The sequence below is a fragment of the Diorhabda carinulata genome, chromosome 6, assembly GCF_026250575.1.
Source record: "Diorhabda carinulata isolate Delta chromosome 6, icDioCari1.1, whole genome shotgun sequence".
Taxonomy (NCBI): domain Eukaryota; kingdom Metazoa; phylum Arthropoda; class Insecta; order Coleoptera; family Chrysomelidae; genus Diorhabda; species Diorhabda carinulata.
The window spans coordinates 2,587,679-2,603,224 of record NC_079465.1 but is presented as its reverse complement, the minus strand read 5'-3'; the positions used below and the strand labels follow the sequence as shown (position 1 = coordinate 2,603,224).

The following is a 15,546-nucleotide window of genomic DNA, read 5'->3' as shown; positions in this document are numbered from 1 at the left end:
CTTGAATCCTGTTGATGGCATGACTACTCTACGGCAACGCACCGTCAAGTATGTGAAATTAATAATAAATTATTTATTAGTGTTATGTTCAATGAAACGTATCTAAGTCAAGTTGTATTATTGTTAAAAAATCCCAACTTCGGCATTGCTTGACTTCCCACAGTATAATTCAAACCGTATCTCAATCGATTCATAAATTTCAATGTCGAAAGTCACAAGATCGTTGTGGAACGTGTATCGACGTTAAATGTAATAAAACGCGGTTTTTCTCGCAGCAATCGTCGAGGTCGTTCAGTAGTTTTGTACGAGGGGCACGCCAAATATTGAAAAATTCATTCGTGTTATTTTTTCGGACAACGATTCGAACGTCGGGATGAAATCATTGAATATCATAGTCGATATTACTTGAAAATATATAAATTTCATTATAATCAGGTTTGAGCCACGTCCTAGCAACTAAAATTGCTTCTAACAATCGAAAATTATGATCAATCTTCAGTTTAAATTGAAAACTAAACTTTGTTCTAATATATTTCACCTGATTTTTTCCTTAAACGTCGACAGTTTATATTTTACGGTTCTGGGTATCATAAAAAACATTCAGGGTACAAATAGTCTATGTTTAGACTGCCTATTCAAACGAAGATCTGTACGATAATGCTGCGGGATGTACAGATCCGTCTACGCAATATCCATCCTCGAATCCTATAAGAATTGGTCTAACAAATCTTTCTCAAAACTGTTACCCCAAGACCTATTGACATAGAGGATGGATCGACATTGACAAATGTCAAACGTCAAATATTATGGTTGGTTATTCGTTCCTTATTGCTTAATTGTTCTTTTTTCTGGTCTAAACATTAACTAATAAATGTCTACGCGCCTTTTTGAGGTTACAATGTATACATTTGAAACGTCAATGACAAAACACAGCACGGTTGCCAACCCTGTGGCCCCTGTGTCCCCTCGGGACACGGTTTTGGGCGTTAAACAGTAAAAATGTAACAGAAGAATTGATGCTTTGGTACTAAATCGAAATGGCCTTCTTCTTAGTAGACGGTTTATTACGAAGTTTAACTTTGACAGTTCAAATTTTCCCTCGTGATTAGTTGGCAACCCTGAACCATAGAGTCAAACTTTAGCTACGTCTTAATACACTTTCAAGTTTAACATCGTGGATTCCAATGAAAATGTTTAGGTTAGGTTAGGTTCGTTGAGGTTTTTGTATGATTATTTAATATAAAACATCCGTTTCCATCGATAGAATATCCGATTTCAAATAAACTTACAAATTGAGGCTGTCCCATCGTAATTGTCGAGGTTTTCGACAACCATCGTACTTCGGTATGTAACAGCAATCATTGGAAATCATTCTCATCATAAAATTGTGGAAATAAGCGCGTATGAACCGCATTAATCACGAATTGAAGCGATTGGTGTAATTTATCACACAAAATCAAATCAAAATTGTAGTTCGAAACCAAATAAATGTTCGTGGACGTCTGGTTACGATTGTGGACCCCCAATTATTCGTCACGCCCAATAAATACCCCCTTGGAGTCCACCTGAACCACTTGGAGAATCGCGGTCGTTTTTTTTTTTATTTTACGATCGCCCCTCGTACGATATACCGACAAGTGTAGTTTCGTACGGTGTAGTCGACGATTTCCTTAATCTCGTTTGAAATTTTTACCTGAAGAGAGGAAGTTTCTGCTTTACGATCTCTCGAGAACGATTCAGGGGTCTGACCAGTTTAGTGGTTTCGGTAACTAAACGATGCTTAATATGATGCAATTTGTTTTAAAACGTGATATATATTAGTGTTCATTAGTGCGTGGATATTTTTTTTTTAGGTAAGTCTGTCATTTCGACGTTTTTACGAATATTTTCAACGATAAGTTTGAACGGAAGGCACTACGGCAAAGTACATATTTAGTTTAGTTATTTTTTTGACTCGCAAATTGCACGATACGATTAATCAGTCGTTAATTATTAAACCTCGAGATATTCTAGTACATTCTAAATGTTATACAGTGTGAGTCTTTAGTGGGTAGAGAGAAAATATTTCACAATTCGATTTAAACAAGTTTAATTCACAAAAATGATAAAAGCTTGCGAATATGACGTGAATTTTCGATAAATTATCATGTTTCATTGACATAAATAAACTTTATGTCATCGAGAACGTGTTCAGACTACCAGGAAAGTTGATACGATGTGTTTATGATTGTAGTTTAGTCCCGGTTAACCCTGTATGAGATAACAACGTGCTTTTGGGGCTAACACATCTTTTTGTGGAGTTTGTAATGAATTGTTTCCGTATTTAATCTGACTCCAGACCAAAAGCTCTTGCGCCGAAGGGTCTGATCAAATTTCCTTGAAAGGTTTGACGAAAATCTGCTTAAAAAAGGACCCGATTTAAGTAAACCTTAAAGCCTTCGCCGAAAAAAGACTTCCAGCACTGTTTGAGTAACATAGAGATCAGAAAATGAATCGACCAGTCAAATAGATACTTTTGGAAGGTAAATATTAAAGAAACCCCTAATAAAACGCACCCCGAACCGTGAAATTTCAAGTAAACTTCTTAAAGTCCAAATAGATTACAATTAAATTAATCCTCGTTAATATACCTGACTTAGGGAAAAACCTTCTACCTACTCTTTGTTACAAACAAGTTGGAAGACTGTGGATCTGGATTTCCATAGAAAAAAGATGAAGATTTTGGGTCGGGAGAATTGTTTAAGAAAAAAAAAACGATAATACATCTGATATTATTATTTGTCTTTTTTCTAACCCAATTGTGAGAACTAATTTGTTTTCCCACCTGTTTTGTTTCAGTAATTAGACTGATACGTTCAATAACCTGTTTATGCGTAAATTTATTAGTACTAATCAAAAATAATTGATATTTAATTACTAATATTCGTTGTTAGATAAGCAGAGGCGTAGATTAGAGGTGGGCGACTTATTAAAATAAATAAATAAAATAGAATTTGTACTATTTATCGTATTAGGAGTGGTCCCCATAATAAATGATGATTTAATTTATTATTTTATTCATTTTTTATGAAATCCTATTATTTATTTTTTAAATATATTCAAAATTCGACTAGACTAAACAAAAATTGTGATTAGAAAGTTTGAATAAGCGAAAATATACGAAAATGGAATCGATCTAGTCTGAAAGTCATTACCTCGTCATCTTATCACTTTTATTCGTAATGAATGATTGTGAGGAAATGAAAAAAACAAATTATAACCTAAAAAAATGTCTTAAATAACTTTTCGTTACCATCTACGCTTTGTATTCAAAATTGATTATGATTACCTAATAAATAGGAAACCGCAATTAACGCAATTCAAAAAATAGATCAAATAGTCCAATAAACAAACAATAGAGAGCTACACATAATCTTCGTAGATTTTAAAAGCGCCTTTGACTTAAGGATTTGAGGTAGCTCAAAGTTAAAATCAAAACTATGTCGCGGATTAATTTACTAACAAAGAAAATACGAAGCAAAAGGGAGGAAAGGATATAAACCATGAAAAACCAATACCAAGAATGTAGAAAAAAATATTCTATTTCTTCAAATAAAAAGTGGGGGAGAGCGGGAACCTTATTACAAAAAAATGCCTTCAAGTCCGGTTCTGTTCAGCCGATTTTTATAAACTTGATATTTTTTTAAAGAGATTTTACCAAATAATAGAAAAACCATGAATTCTAAATAAAATAATTAGAAACGTGAATACTAGATGGCGTTGTTTGATCTATGTCAGACATTGTGATTTTTCTTCACAAATTTTAACGGAAACATACATTTTTAAGCATATATGTCAATAGTAAATTAAATTAACATTAAAATAACGAAAACCGCATACCGATATCTTTTTTCTGTCCCGAGATATATCAAAAAACGTGTAAACGACGAAAATTGTTTTTTCGACATGTTTCCACTCATTTTTTTTTTATTTCTAAAATAAATATTTTTATTATTTGCGAGTGAACACAAAGTTCATTTCGCTTTTATTCATTTTCCTTTTCTTTTTGTAGCTATATTTACCCAAAAGTGGGGGAGAGCGGGAACCTTATTACAAAAAAATGCCTCTAAGTCCGGTTCTGTTCAGCCGATTTTTATAAACTTGATATTTTTCGAAAGAGATTTTACCAAATAATAAAAAAAACATGAATTGTAAATAAAATAATTAAAAACGTGAATACTAGATGGCGTTGTTTGATCTATGTCAGACATTGTGATTTTTCTTCACAAATTTTAACGGAAACATACATTTTTAAGCATATATGTCAATAGTAAATTAAATTAACATTAAAATAACGAAAACCGCATACCGATATCTTTTTTCTGTCCCGAGATATATCAAAAAACGTGTAAACGACGAAAATTGTTTTTTCGAAATGTTTCCACTCATTTTTTTTTTATTTCTAAAATAAATATTTTTATTATTTGCGAGTGAACACAAAGTTCATTTCGCTTTTATTCATTTTCCTTTTCTTTTTGTAGCTATATTTACCCAAAAGTGGGGGAGAGCGGGAACCTTATTACAAAAAAATGCCTCTAAGTCCGGTTCTGTTTAGCCTATTTTCATAAACTTGAATTATTCTTCGAAATATTTTTACTCATTATTTGCGAGTGAACAGCAAGTTCAATCCGCTTTTATTTACTTTCCTCTTCTTTTTGCAGCTATATTTACCCAACGAGGCGACTCTACGACACCAATTTGAGAATGCAGAAGGTAATGATTTGAATGCGTTACAAATTCGGCAAAGAAAACTAATAAATCGTAATATTAGAAGATATAATAAGTGCTACGTACACCAGCAATAAACAGAAACAAATAATTTTAGTAATTATATCTCGATTATATCTTGATTTATCAAAATCGACATGTGACTAGCCTTATCTGTGTAACAGTAGAACTGTGTGGTTTAGTTTGTGAAGAAAATAGATGCCGAAGGTGTACTTGCGCGTACAGGATATGTGCAAATGTATACAGAGGTGAGTTACCCTTTCTTTTTAATAAAAAAACTCGATAAAACAATATCATATTCAAATAATATCGAGTGCTCGTAGATCATAGTGATATACAATTAAAAATCACAATGTAAACATTTATATTAACAATTTTTTTTTGGCGATGATATAAAGAAAAACAATACATTTCAATTGTTAAAAAGATATTTTCTTAAAACAAGACTATTAATATTTTCTTTCCATTTATTTTTATATTACCCTATAGAATTACTTAAATACCACCCTGTACACTCTAACAACACTCGATCTCTCCTTGGCGGTTACCATGGAAATAAGAAACCTTTTTTATTTCAATGGCGGTTATATACATAAATATTTTTAGGTTATTTTCAATGATCATACTTCCCGCCGACGCGATGTTAAATAAGGATATTAGTTTCGAATGGAAAATATTGAGTCTGTTTTTATTGTTACTCAGCAGTTTTTTTTGTATAAACTCTTTATTTCTTAGTATTATGAATTTTATCTTAACTCTTTTCGAACAAGCTCCATTTTCAATTTGACAAACTTGCAGTAAATGATATATTTATTAGACGTTTATTTCGTCAAAACTCATAAACATGGACTAATTTTATCTTATTAGATTTATGATATTTCATAAATTATATTTCTTCATAATAATACCATAGTAAATTTTATGATGATATATAACCACACAAAAATATAATTTTATAAATAGTTTTTTACACTTACCTTTGTCTAATTATCTATTAAAAGTTTAAAAACAAGTAAATATGTCTCAAAATGGAATATACTAGGAAATAGAGTCGTCGTATGTAAGTTATCAAAACTTATTTCTATATCTATATAGAAGCAACAAAATTTCCACTATAATTATTTCTACAATAATTACAATTGATGTTTTAAACTTAATTTTTATTAAACAGGAAAGAAGTATTTATGTTAAGGCTGTTATACCTAATTATGAAAATATTTTATATACGTAATTGATCTAAACTTATTTCTGTACCAAAAAGCTAAAATATATTAATGTTTCCACGTCTATTACATTAAAACTAATCGATGTTTTGGAAAGTTTCAATAAAATAATGGTCTTTTAAGTAAAGTTCTGAATTATTATTATAGCCAAACACAACATTTTTATATACTTAAAATGTATATCAAGCGATCTCCCATTTATCTGGGAAAATTAAATTTCAAACGTTGGCAACACTACAACAGTATTAGTTTTATTATCAAAATCAGGTAGATAAGTGTGTTATAATTTCTTTAATTGGTGTTTTTTGTATTTTATTAGTAATTACTTATAGTATTTTTTTCATTTTCTTATTGAATATGAATCAAACAGGCCCTAAGTAAAAAATTACGTTTCAACTGTTTCCTACTAACCCTTTTAAAAACGTACGTATTCGATTTGTACAAGTTCAGTGTAAAGACAGACTTGGAAGGCGTCTATACGAATTCAATTATAGTACAGTCAAATTGTGTTTTATTTTTTATTTAGTTCAATTATTTTTTTTAATTAGAGATTTTTCCAAATTATAAGTGGCGTTGTTATTTACAATATATAGAATACATGGAAAGTACTACTGTCAATTATATGTCCACAACTATAACTGTTCGGGAAAATAAAACATAATTTTGATTAACAAGATAAAACAAAAAAGATAACTAAATTTTAAAATCAGTTTCTTTTTTTCAATAAATGTTTTTTGCAAAAATTAAGAATTATAGCAGAAATATGGAAGTGTACACACAAATTTTCCTTAATTTGTCTTTTTTGAATACTTTTATAACTTAAGAACAAAACAAAGTACTAAAATACAATGTTTTTAATAATTTATAGCCAATTAAGTGAGAGTAAATAACATCTGAAATAGACTACGACAAATTAGATACCACTTTCTTTTATTTATTTGTCTAATTCACTTATTAAAAATATAAATACTTACTTAATAATATTTTGTATTAAACTAATCATAACCAAAATGTTGTTCGACTTTGACTGAGCTATTGCAGTATCTCGATCTAGTTGACCTAATGTTTTTAGCTTTCACATTAACAGCCTGGTAACAATTGCAGCCACTAGAGAAAATCTAAATATGCCAAATATATATGAAATCATTTATCAGAGGAAATTAAATTTTAAACATTGGCAACCGTGTGGAATTTGTCTTCGGTGTTGTAGGATTTATTATTTTTATATCTATCTGATAGGGATACAATCCATTGCGTTAAAATTGATGCTTTAAACTAATATATTACATTGAAAGTCTCAACATCTACGCTATTATTTTCTATTAGTTGAATTGAATAGAATGAATATATCATTTTATGCCCTTAAACTGAAAAATAATTATAACGTGGCAACAATGTAAAATATCTTTCATATTATAAAACTTACCATAAGTTTGTCATATCAGGGATGTGGTTATAATTTTAAGAAGGTAAATTGCGAAATTATTCACTAAATTTCGATAGCAGAATTTGTATTTTCAGCTGTTTGGAATCATGTTATTGGCATCTAATAGAAGAACGTTTTTGCTTCGACGAGAGCATAGCCACGTATCAAGAGTCAATCACAAAAGAAGAAAAAAACAATAATTTTTGCGATAATATGGCATTCTATGACAGTGTATCTGTGATAGCAGGAAGAGCGATTGTCACTATTGATCCTCTTCCGGTAAAAACGTGAGTAAAATTTACTTTTCTCTTAGTGGAAATACTTCTTCTTTTTCTAATTATTATTGGTTGATGACATAGGCGATTCCAGAACAAATATTTATACATAATTTTTTTGTGGATAGTTGAAGATAAAAGAAAATGTTAATTAACTATACTATTTAATTAATTTAATTTTTACCCAAGCTGCTAATTCTACATTTAAAATAAATATTAATCGTATTTCTAGGTTATGTATTGCATATCCTAACATTTTGTTTTTTTAAGAAGTTTTGGTTAGACAAATAATAAAAAAAGGTTTAAAATTTGTTTTTTTTAAATAACTGTTTATATAAATAGAAAAAAAAACAGTAACAAGTTCCAGGAAAATTACGAAAATGAAAAAGAAATATACAGGGCTGTCAAAAACTGAATACGAAATATTTCTACACATTTTTTGATTCTCTGAAAAGTCGTAGACTAGTACAAAGAAAATATTTTTTATATGGTTTTCTTCAAGTATATAGTGGTCATACAATTTTTCGATTATCTTTAGTTTCAAAGTAGCCTTCAGTTTCGGCCATTACCTCTTCATCGGCGTTTAAATACTGTTCAGCGAGCATCCTCTTGAGGTTTGAAAACAGGAAACAAGTCGATGGGGTCAGATCTGAAGAATAGAGTGGATACGGAAGCAATTCAAAGCCCAATCTTCTTTGATATCTTTTAGGGTCACAGCTATCTCAATCAGTTTCACTATACAGTTATCCGGAATTATTTTATGCACTTTTCTGATGTTTTCATTAATGACAGCCTCTTTAGGACGTCTACTGCATGCATCGGTTTCGGTGCAAAGTCCGGATAATGCTTATCAAGCTGAAGCATGGCTTCAATAATGATTTTTTGACAAAAACAAAGGGTACGACGAGTCTTAACAGAAGGCTTATGTGCTTAACAACCCTTGGCCGCCCACAACTATGAACTATGCCAAAAAGCAATGTTTTATAAACACACGAAGTGCCCCTTTATCCATTTAGACAAACAAATTTATACACGCAACTTTTGAGGATTAGGTTTAACTGAAAATCATATGGATTTAATACTAATAGCGCCATCTGTGTATTAGATTTTTGGTGTTTTTCCAGGGAAAAGTCTCCAATCATATCGCAACCGAGAAAAAGAAACTTTATGATAAAAAGTAAAAGCCAATCTTCGATGCAACGCGTTACTCCGGTTATTTTAGAAACAAATTATGATCTTGAAGAGAAAGATTGCAATTCTTTAGCAAATAACTCTAAATATTTAGAAAAAAACGATGAGGTGAGCAATTTCAACAAAATATCTTCTAGACAGTATAATATTCTCTAAATCTCTTCAAATATGTGTGAATTATAATAAAATATATCTGTTAACCTCATTCCCTTTTATAATACGGTGAATTTCTTGCTAAATTTTCTTGATTTTAGGTTTTTCTGATTGAAAATCAGTGACTATTGAAAAATTGACGTTTCGACCTATTTCGGTCTTTATCAAATTGCCTAAAAACTAATTTTCAATCAGAAAAGACATAAAATCAAGAAAATTTATCAACAAAATGTATAAAAGAATTTAAAAATTAGAAAATTAACAAAATTAGATTTTTATGACAAATATTCTTATAGTTTCATTAAATAAAATTAAAACAATCTATTTTGATCACTGTGTAGCAGTAAGATGAACAAATTTCAAAACAAATAGATAAAAAACAACCGAAACGATTCAACAACCTATTTAACCCCGAATGAACCACCTATCAAGAAGTGTTACTTCATTTTTTTATTCCTGTAATCGTCTGTTAATTTACCCAAGATGCTGTTATTCTTACAGGAAGATTCCTGTACAAATATTGTAAAAAAAACTGTGAGTTTCGAAGATATATCTGATAGAACATTTGAAAATTCAGTAGCTGACACACCTGCTATTTCGGAAAATACATTCCTATCTCCCCCTCCTACCGTAGAAACTCGTAAGAAATCTCTTATGGAAAGGAGACAATCAAGAAGTTTGCATTTGAATATCGACGGTTCCAAAGAAGTAAGTAGATTAATTAGAAAAATAACCTCACTTTTATATGTTTTATGCTTAACAATGTTAAATTTATAAACAAAAGTTAACTTAAACTGTTTCTTAGGTTATCTTTAATATATTTTTTTATTTATTCATTTTATACATACCAATTTTACTCAACAATGCCTTATTTGTTTCCCGTTTGTTTGTAGTAAAAATTTTGTCAATATAACAATATTTGACACTTAAAAAATGATTTTTCCACAATGAAATATAAAAAATTAAAAAATCCAGTAACTAGACGAAAACAAATAGATCCAATATATTTTTGTAAAGTTCAATTTTTTCGTCGGTATTCAACTAAAAAGTTATTTTTGACTTAAAAACGTTATTGACATTGACAGTAATGACATATGAAACTAATATTTTGGCCACTGATCTCATATTCAAACCATAAATATAACGAAACTATGATCGATTTAACCCGAACATGATATGATTGTCCGAAAACTAACCCGGATCACGTTTATTGTTGTTCGGAATCTGATTGAGTTAATCGGGGTGTAGTCATATGATATGATTATTTCTACACTGAAAGATGGTAAATACGATCAGCTAACGAGTTGTTTAATTTGTCTATGATTTTTCGAACTTTATTAATTATGCATTCCCCTTAAATCGGTGTGACGTTAGGGTAGGTGGATAACTGATTTTCAATAATTATCAAACGTATGAAATCTGGTATAGAAATAAATAAATGTCATACATTAACGCGCAAAAAAGCAATAAAAATTAAAAGTTCTTGTTTATGAAGGAAACTTTCGGAAGCTGTAATCTAAATCTCGTTCTGGATTACGATAGGTGATCTACCTGAACTCGGGTTCTTAGTTTCGGAACAGTCTTAATATTATATCTATGATCCAAACCATAGACATCTAAATATTGAAATGAATAAATGACGTTTTATGATAAGTTTACGAACATGACAGATGTTATACATCGTTGCCGCGTTTTCATTTTTTCCCCTATTGTAGATATAAAATTGAATTGTTTATGATTACGTTTAATTTAATTAAAAGTAAATACAAGTAATAATATTCAATAATATACGATACTTATTGATTACTTTTAATAGAATAATAATTGATTCCTTACAAAATCTATTACATTTTCCTAATTTTTAAAACAATAACAGCGTTCTGGTAACATTTATAATGTAATTTCCCCTTACACGAGTGATGATTTCAGTTACACCGATATTTATATTTTGTTCAATAATGTCAAAATTGCAAATTTAACATAAAGGCTCTTTAATTATTATATTGATATTATTTTTACTACTTATACTTCAATTTCCTATCGCTATTCTACTTGAAAGCTTCTTTTATTATCTTGAACGTTATTGTTATTAATTTGACGTCAACACTCAACAGTAATGACATATGACACTTGGCCATTGATCTAATAGTTATAAAAAGTTTGCAAACGTGTCAGATGTTGGGTATACAGCGTTGCCGCATTGTCATTTTTTTCCTGTTATTGACATAAAATTATATATATATATATATATATATACATATATATATATATATATATATATATATATATATATATGATTCCGATCAATTTAACTAAAAGGAAACACGGGTATTAATTATAGATAAAATACGATACTAATTAATTAATTTGGATAGAATAATAATTTATTCCTTAGGAAAAGAAAAACGAAGAAAAAACTAACAAAATCTACTATATTTGTCTGATTTCAAAAACTATAAATCTGACAACGCCGAATACCGTTAGGTAACATTTAGAATTCAATTTCCAGTGATTCACAGTTATAATTTGATATTTATATTGTGATCAGTGGCATTAAGTGTCAAAATTGCGAAGTTAACGTAAAAACTTATCATATAGTCTTAGTATTTTAGCTGTAAAATTCAAAATAATTTATAGTTGCGAACCCGTACCTGAGAAATAATTATATTTTGTAGGTACCTATTATCAGACAGAGTTCTGTTCCTAAATTCTTTTTAGAAACTCCAGACACAAATCAATATGATTCGATTTTAGTTAAATCGCCATTAACTGCCCTGCAAAGTCCTATTATTTGCAAAGACGGTTTTTGTTACGATTTAAAATCCGTTGTACAAATTGAAAGTGAAAAAATTAACGTCGGTGAACAAGATAAGAAGCATATACCGTTGGTTCATAGAGAATCGACATCGCGATTATTGCAAATTAAAGACAAAATTAAGTTAAAGAAGAGTAAAAGCACTGTTAGTACTAGTAATATACCACATACTAATTATATTTAGTTCTATGAGATTAATGTGAGTTAATATTTAAAAAAAAAAACAGTTAACGGAATGGTACTACTTCAATGTATTTTAAAATTTTTCATGCTCAATAAAATTTTTAAACGCAAACGTTATATTGTGTTTTTATTTTTTTTAACCCCCTGTATAACCAAACAAAAAAAAGTAACAATTGGTTTTTTACGAAATATTCAAATATACAAAAAACTTGCTCAAATTTTGAATTTTCGTAAAAAATATGGAAAAATCCAATTTGATATTACTATCTTTTCAACTTGTCTATATAATGGCGGCACTATTAAACCTTTTTGGGAACGCCATTTTGAAAATAATTGAAATAAATGTAATGAAAATTTGAGCTACAATTTATACCAAAAAAATATAAATTTCAGTTTATGAAAACAACTCGTATTATTAATGTCTATTTTATCTCAAAAAAAGTATATTTTAAAGAAATAACAATATTTACAATACGTATTTTGTGTTTAAAAATAACAATTTAGTTATCTGTTTACATCTGTGACAAGTATCACTATTTTCTAAAAATGATTCGTTCGTTTTACAAGAACTGTATAGTGCACCAGTGCAAAAGTGCAACCATAAAAACTCCAGACAAATTATTTATCTATGTTACAAAAAATCAACGGATACGGAAAAATTGATAAACACTTGCTAGTAGGAGTGACACTCATTGTATATCAATGACAACACATAGAAGAATGTATCTTTGTGAAGACCATTTGTAATGTAAATATAAATTTATAATTAAAAACTATTTAGTGGACATGAGCCTATTCTTGCTAGTAAAATATGGCGTTGGATTGATACGTCATTTCGGCTTGTCAAGTACTGATTATGGAGGGTAAGAGAACAATCCATATATAAATGAAAAGTTTCCCTTGACGGATATATAAGTTTTTAAATAGTTTCCAATAGAAAATATGAACAATCGGACTTAATACGTTCCTTTTTTTATTTTAGTATAAATTTAAATTGTAAATAAATATGATAACAATTAATTTTCAACTACTACAAATTCTTTTTATTCGTATTCGTAATTTGTTTCGTTAAAATATATAACTAAAAATGTATGAAACAATACAAAAGAAGTAGATCAATTGCATGTTATTCAATATTTTGCAAGTTGTAGCTGATAACCTTTCGGATTGGAAAGATTTCTTTTTAGTTGCTTTTCATATTTTTAAACTATTCTATAATCATTTATAGAATATACATCCTCATTTCCTTTGTAAACAAAATTGTACTTACAGTAAATTAAAACACCAACATATCCTTATCAATAAATAAGATACACAATTAATTCTTCAAAAAAAACATGAAAGTTTTATAAATAAATCACTAAGGTACACGACGGACTTAAAATTATTTATAATTATAAAAAACATAACAAGAAACACAAGTAAAACCACCAAAACTTGATTAACACCGTAAAATAATAAAAAATAAAGTCAAATCAAAGCATAACCTAAAAATTCGAAACTTTTACGCACTCCCGCGTTAGTTGCTTCTTATTTGCTTTGCAATTATTCACAAATCAGAAATTATGGCGCAATGTTGCCAAGATTATCAGATTTAATTTTAAATTATGTTTGAATATTTCTTTCCAGATCAAGTATGTTTTTTATGAATTAAATATGTAATAATAACAATTATTGCCATGTAGGAGGAAGAAAAGCATTTTACTTGAATGAATACATAATTTTTAATAACAAAAAAATAGTATAAATGCAATCATAATATTATTAATTTAAAAATATATTTAGCGAGTTAGATACATGCCTAAGTTATATAATATATTTATCCATATACAAATAAATCGGGAAAAACAAACGATCATGTATCAAACCCACATTTTTGCTATAAAAAATTAAATAACACAAATTAAAAATAAAATTTGTAAATCATTTGACCGAATTGAAAAAAATGCATAAGAATTACAGAATTATTATAATTATCAAATTAACATTTTGAAAGTAACGATGAAGCTATGTTAAAATCTGATAATTATAAGTGATTTGGCAACAATGCTTCAAATACAGGTATAAACTATAAGTATTGTGGGTTGCCGCTCTATTAGTATGTAACATTCTGTTGCTTCCAAACAAAAGCTTTGAATTTAATACAACAAAAATGTTATATTCATGTTATTAAAACAAAATATTCTCAATTCCTGATTTATTCGCAATGTATTATATTCTCAAAATAAAATATTGTGTAGCAGCAGAAACAATGGATTCACTTGACTACTATACAAGGTCACGTTGAAAGCTAGGCATCCGTATTAATCTGTACATAAGTAGATTAGATTTTATTGTAACGATAGTTACTTGTAAATTATACTAATTTAAGATTGTCTTTTACTCACGTATGTCATTCTTTTTTATTGTAATCATTTCTCGTAATGATATCTGTTACGTGTAATATTTATATTATGTTTTAATGATACACAAATTTATCATTTACCTACACCTTATTTGAATTTTAGAATGAGCGAATTATTATCCTTCATCATTATGTATCTATATACATATTCACTATTAAAATTTTAAGCTGATAATATTGTCAACTAATTATCATATCATATATATTATATTTATATCATATAGCGGAATATATTGTGGAATAAACTTATATCTTTAAAAAGTAATAATAGAAAAAGCTTTTAAATTGATGTTTTCTACTGAATAGTAGTCTAAAAATTCCAGAATAATTACTCATATGGTAAAAACTTATATTCTAAAGAGCGTTGGCATCCGTGCGGTTTACAGTGTTGCAGGATTTATTATTGCTAGAATCAGATGTGTTACTATTTTCTGCTGGCCGTTTGTTTAGTTTAGTAAAAACAGAGATGACTTGAAATATACAATCCCAATAAAATCTTATTTCCTATAGAATGGATTTAATATAATGTACACTGACAATACTAATAACTAAAATATCGATGTGACAACGATCTGTCATATGTCATCTACATTCCACGTCTTAAATGATGCAGGGTGTGTATCGCGACCGTGCAAGTCTACACGGTTCAAAATACCGGTTTATGGTGTCTGTTTAAAAACATAACTGAATTTTTTTATTTTTGTCTATTAACACGACTAGATACAATGACAAGAGAAGCAAACTGTGACCATACAGGCGCTACAGACAGCAAACTGTTTAGAAACCGTATGAAAATCGTGTACATATGAATCGTCGACATCGTATATGTGTGAAAAGGGCATTAAGGAGTCCTGTCATCAACGAATGTCTGTTACAAAGTTCTGTATCAAACACATATTTTACTATAATAAAACAAATGTAATTTATTTACCCAAATTAAATTTACATAAAAATTTACAAATTATCGGAAACGATTAAAATATGGTATAATCTTATAATTAAGTGTCTTCTGGCAACACCGCTGTTGAGTTGATTTGTTTGATCGGGATATTTCGGTTAAAATCCCAAAACAATCGGAAATGAATCATTAGTTATTTATACGTTTATTT

At 28.8% G+C, this 15,546-nt stretch overlaps 1 protein-coding gene across 4 annotated transcripts; it reads left to right on the top strand.

Moving 5' to 3' along the window:
* The first annotated feature begins 33 nt into the window (after positions 1–33).
* Positions 34–12,148, top strand: LOC130895666 (uncharacterized). Of its 4 annotated transcripts, none has more exons than XM_057803105.1 (6): positions 34–48; positions 4,701–5,015; positions 7,497–7,703; positions 8,816–8,990; positions 9,537–9,743; positions 11,711–12,145. In XM_057803105.1, the coding sequence occupies exons 2-6, from the start codon at positions 4,966–4,968 to the stop codon at positions 12,032–12,034; spliced, it is 963 nt and encodes a 320-aa protein (XP_057659088.1). In that variant the 5' UTR covers positions 34–48; positions 4,701–4,965; the 3' UTR covers positions 12,035–12,145. The 4 variants fall into 4 exon arrangements, with proteins under 4 accessions (XP_057659088.1, XP_057659090.1, XP_057659089.1 ...); XM_057803107.1 differs by lacking the exon at positions 34–48 and adding an exon at positions 1,727–1,853 and having other exon boundaries at positions 7,512–7,703; positions 11,711–12,148; XM_057803106.1 differs by lacking the exon at positions 34–48 and adding an exon at positions 1,727–1,853 and having other exon boundaries at positions 11,711–12,139.
* Positions 12,149–15,546: the final 3,398 nt, after the last annotated feature.

What these genes read in the sequence shown, in the direction of transcription:
- LOC130895666 (XM_057803105.1), top strand. Translation starts at nt 4,966, where the DNA reads ATGCCGAAGGTGTACTTGCGCGTACAGGATATGTGCAAATGTATACAG. An exon ending in ATGTGCAAATGTATACAGAG is followed by an intron (nt 5,016 to 7,496) that starts GTGAGTTACCCT and finishes TTTCGATAGCAG; the next exon opens with AATTTGTATTTTCAGCTGTT. An exon ending in ATATCGACGGTTCCAAAGAA is followed by an intron (nt 9,744 to 11,710) that starts GTAAGTAGATTA and finishes TATATTTTGTAG; the next exon opens with GTACCTATTATCAGACAGAG.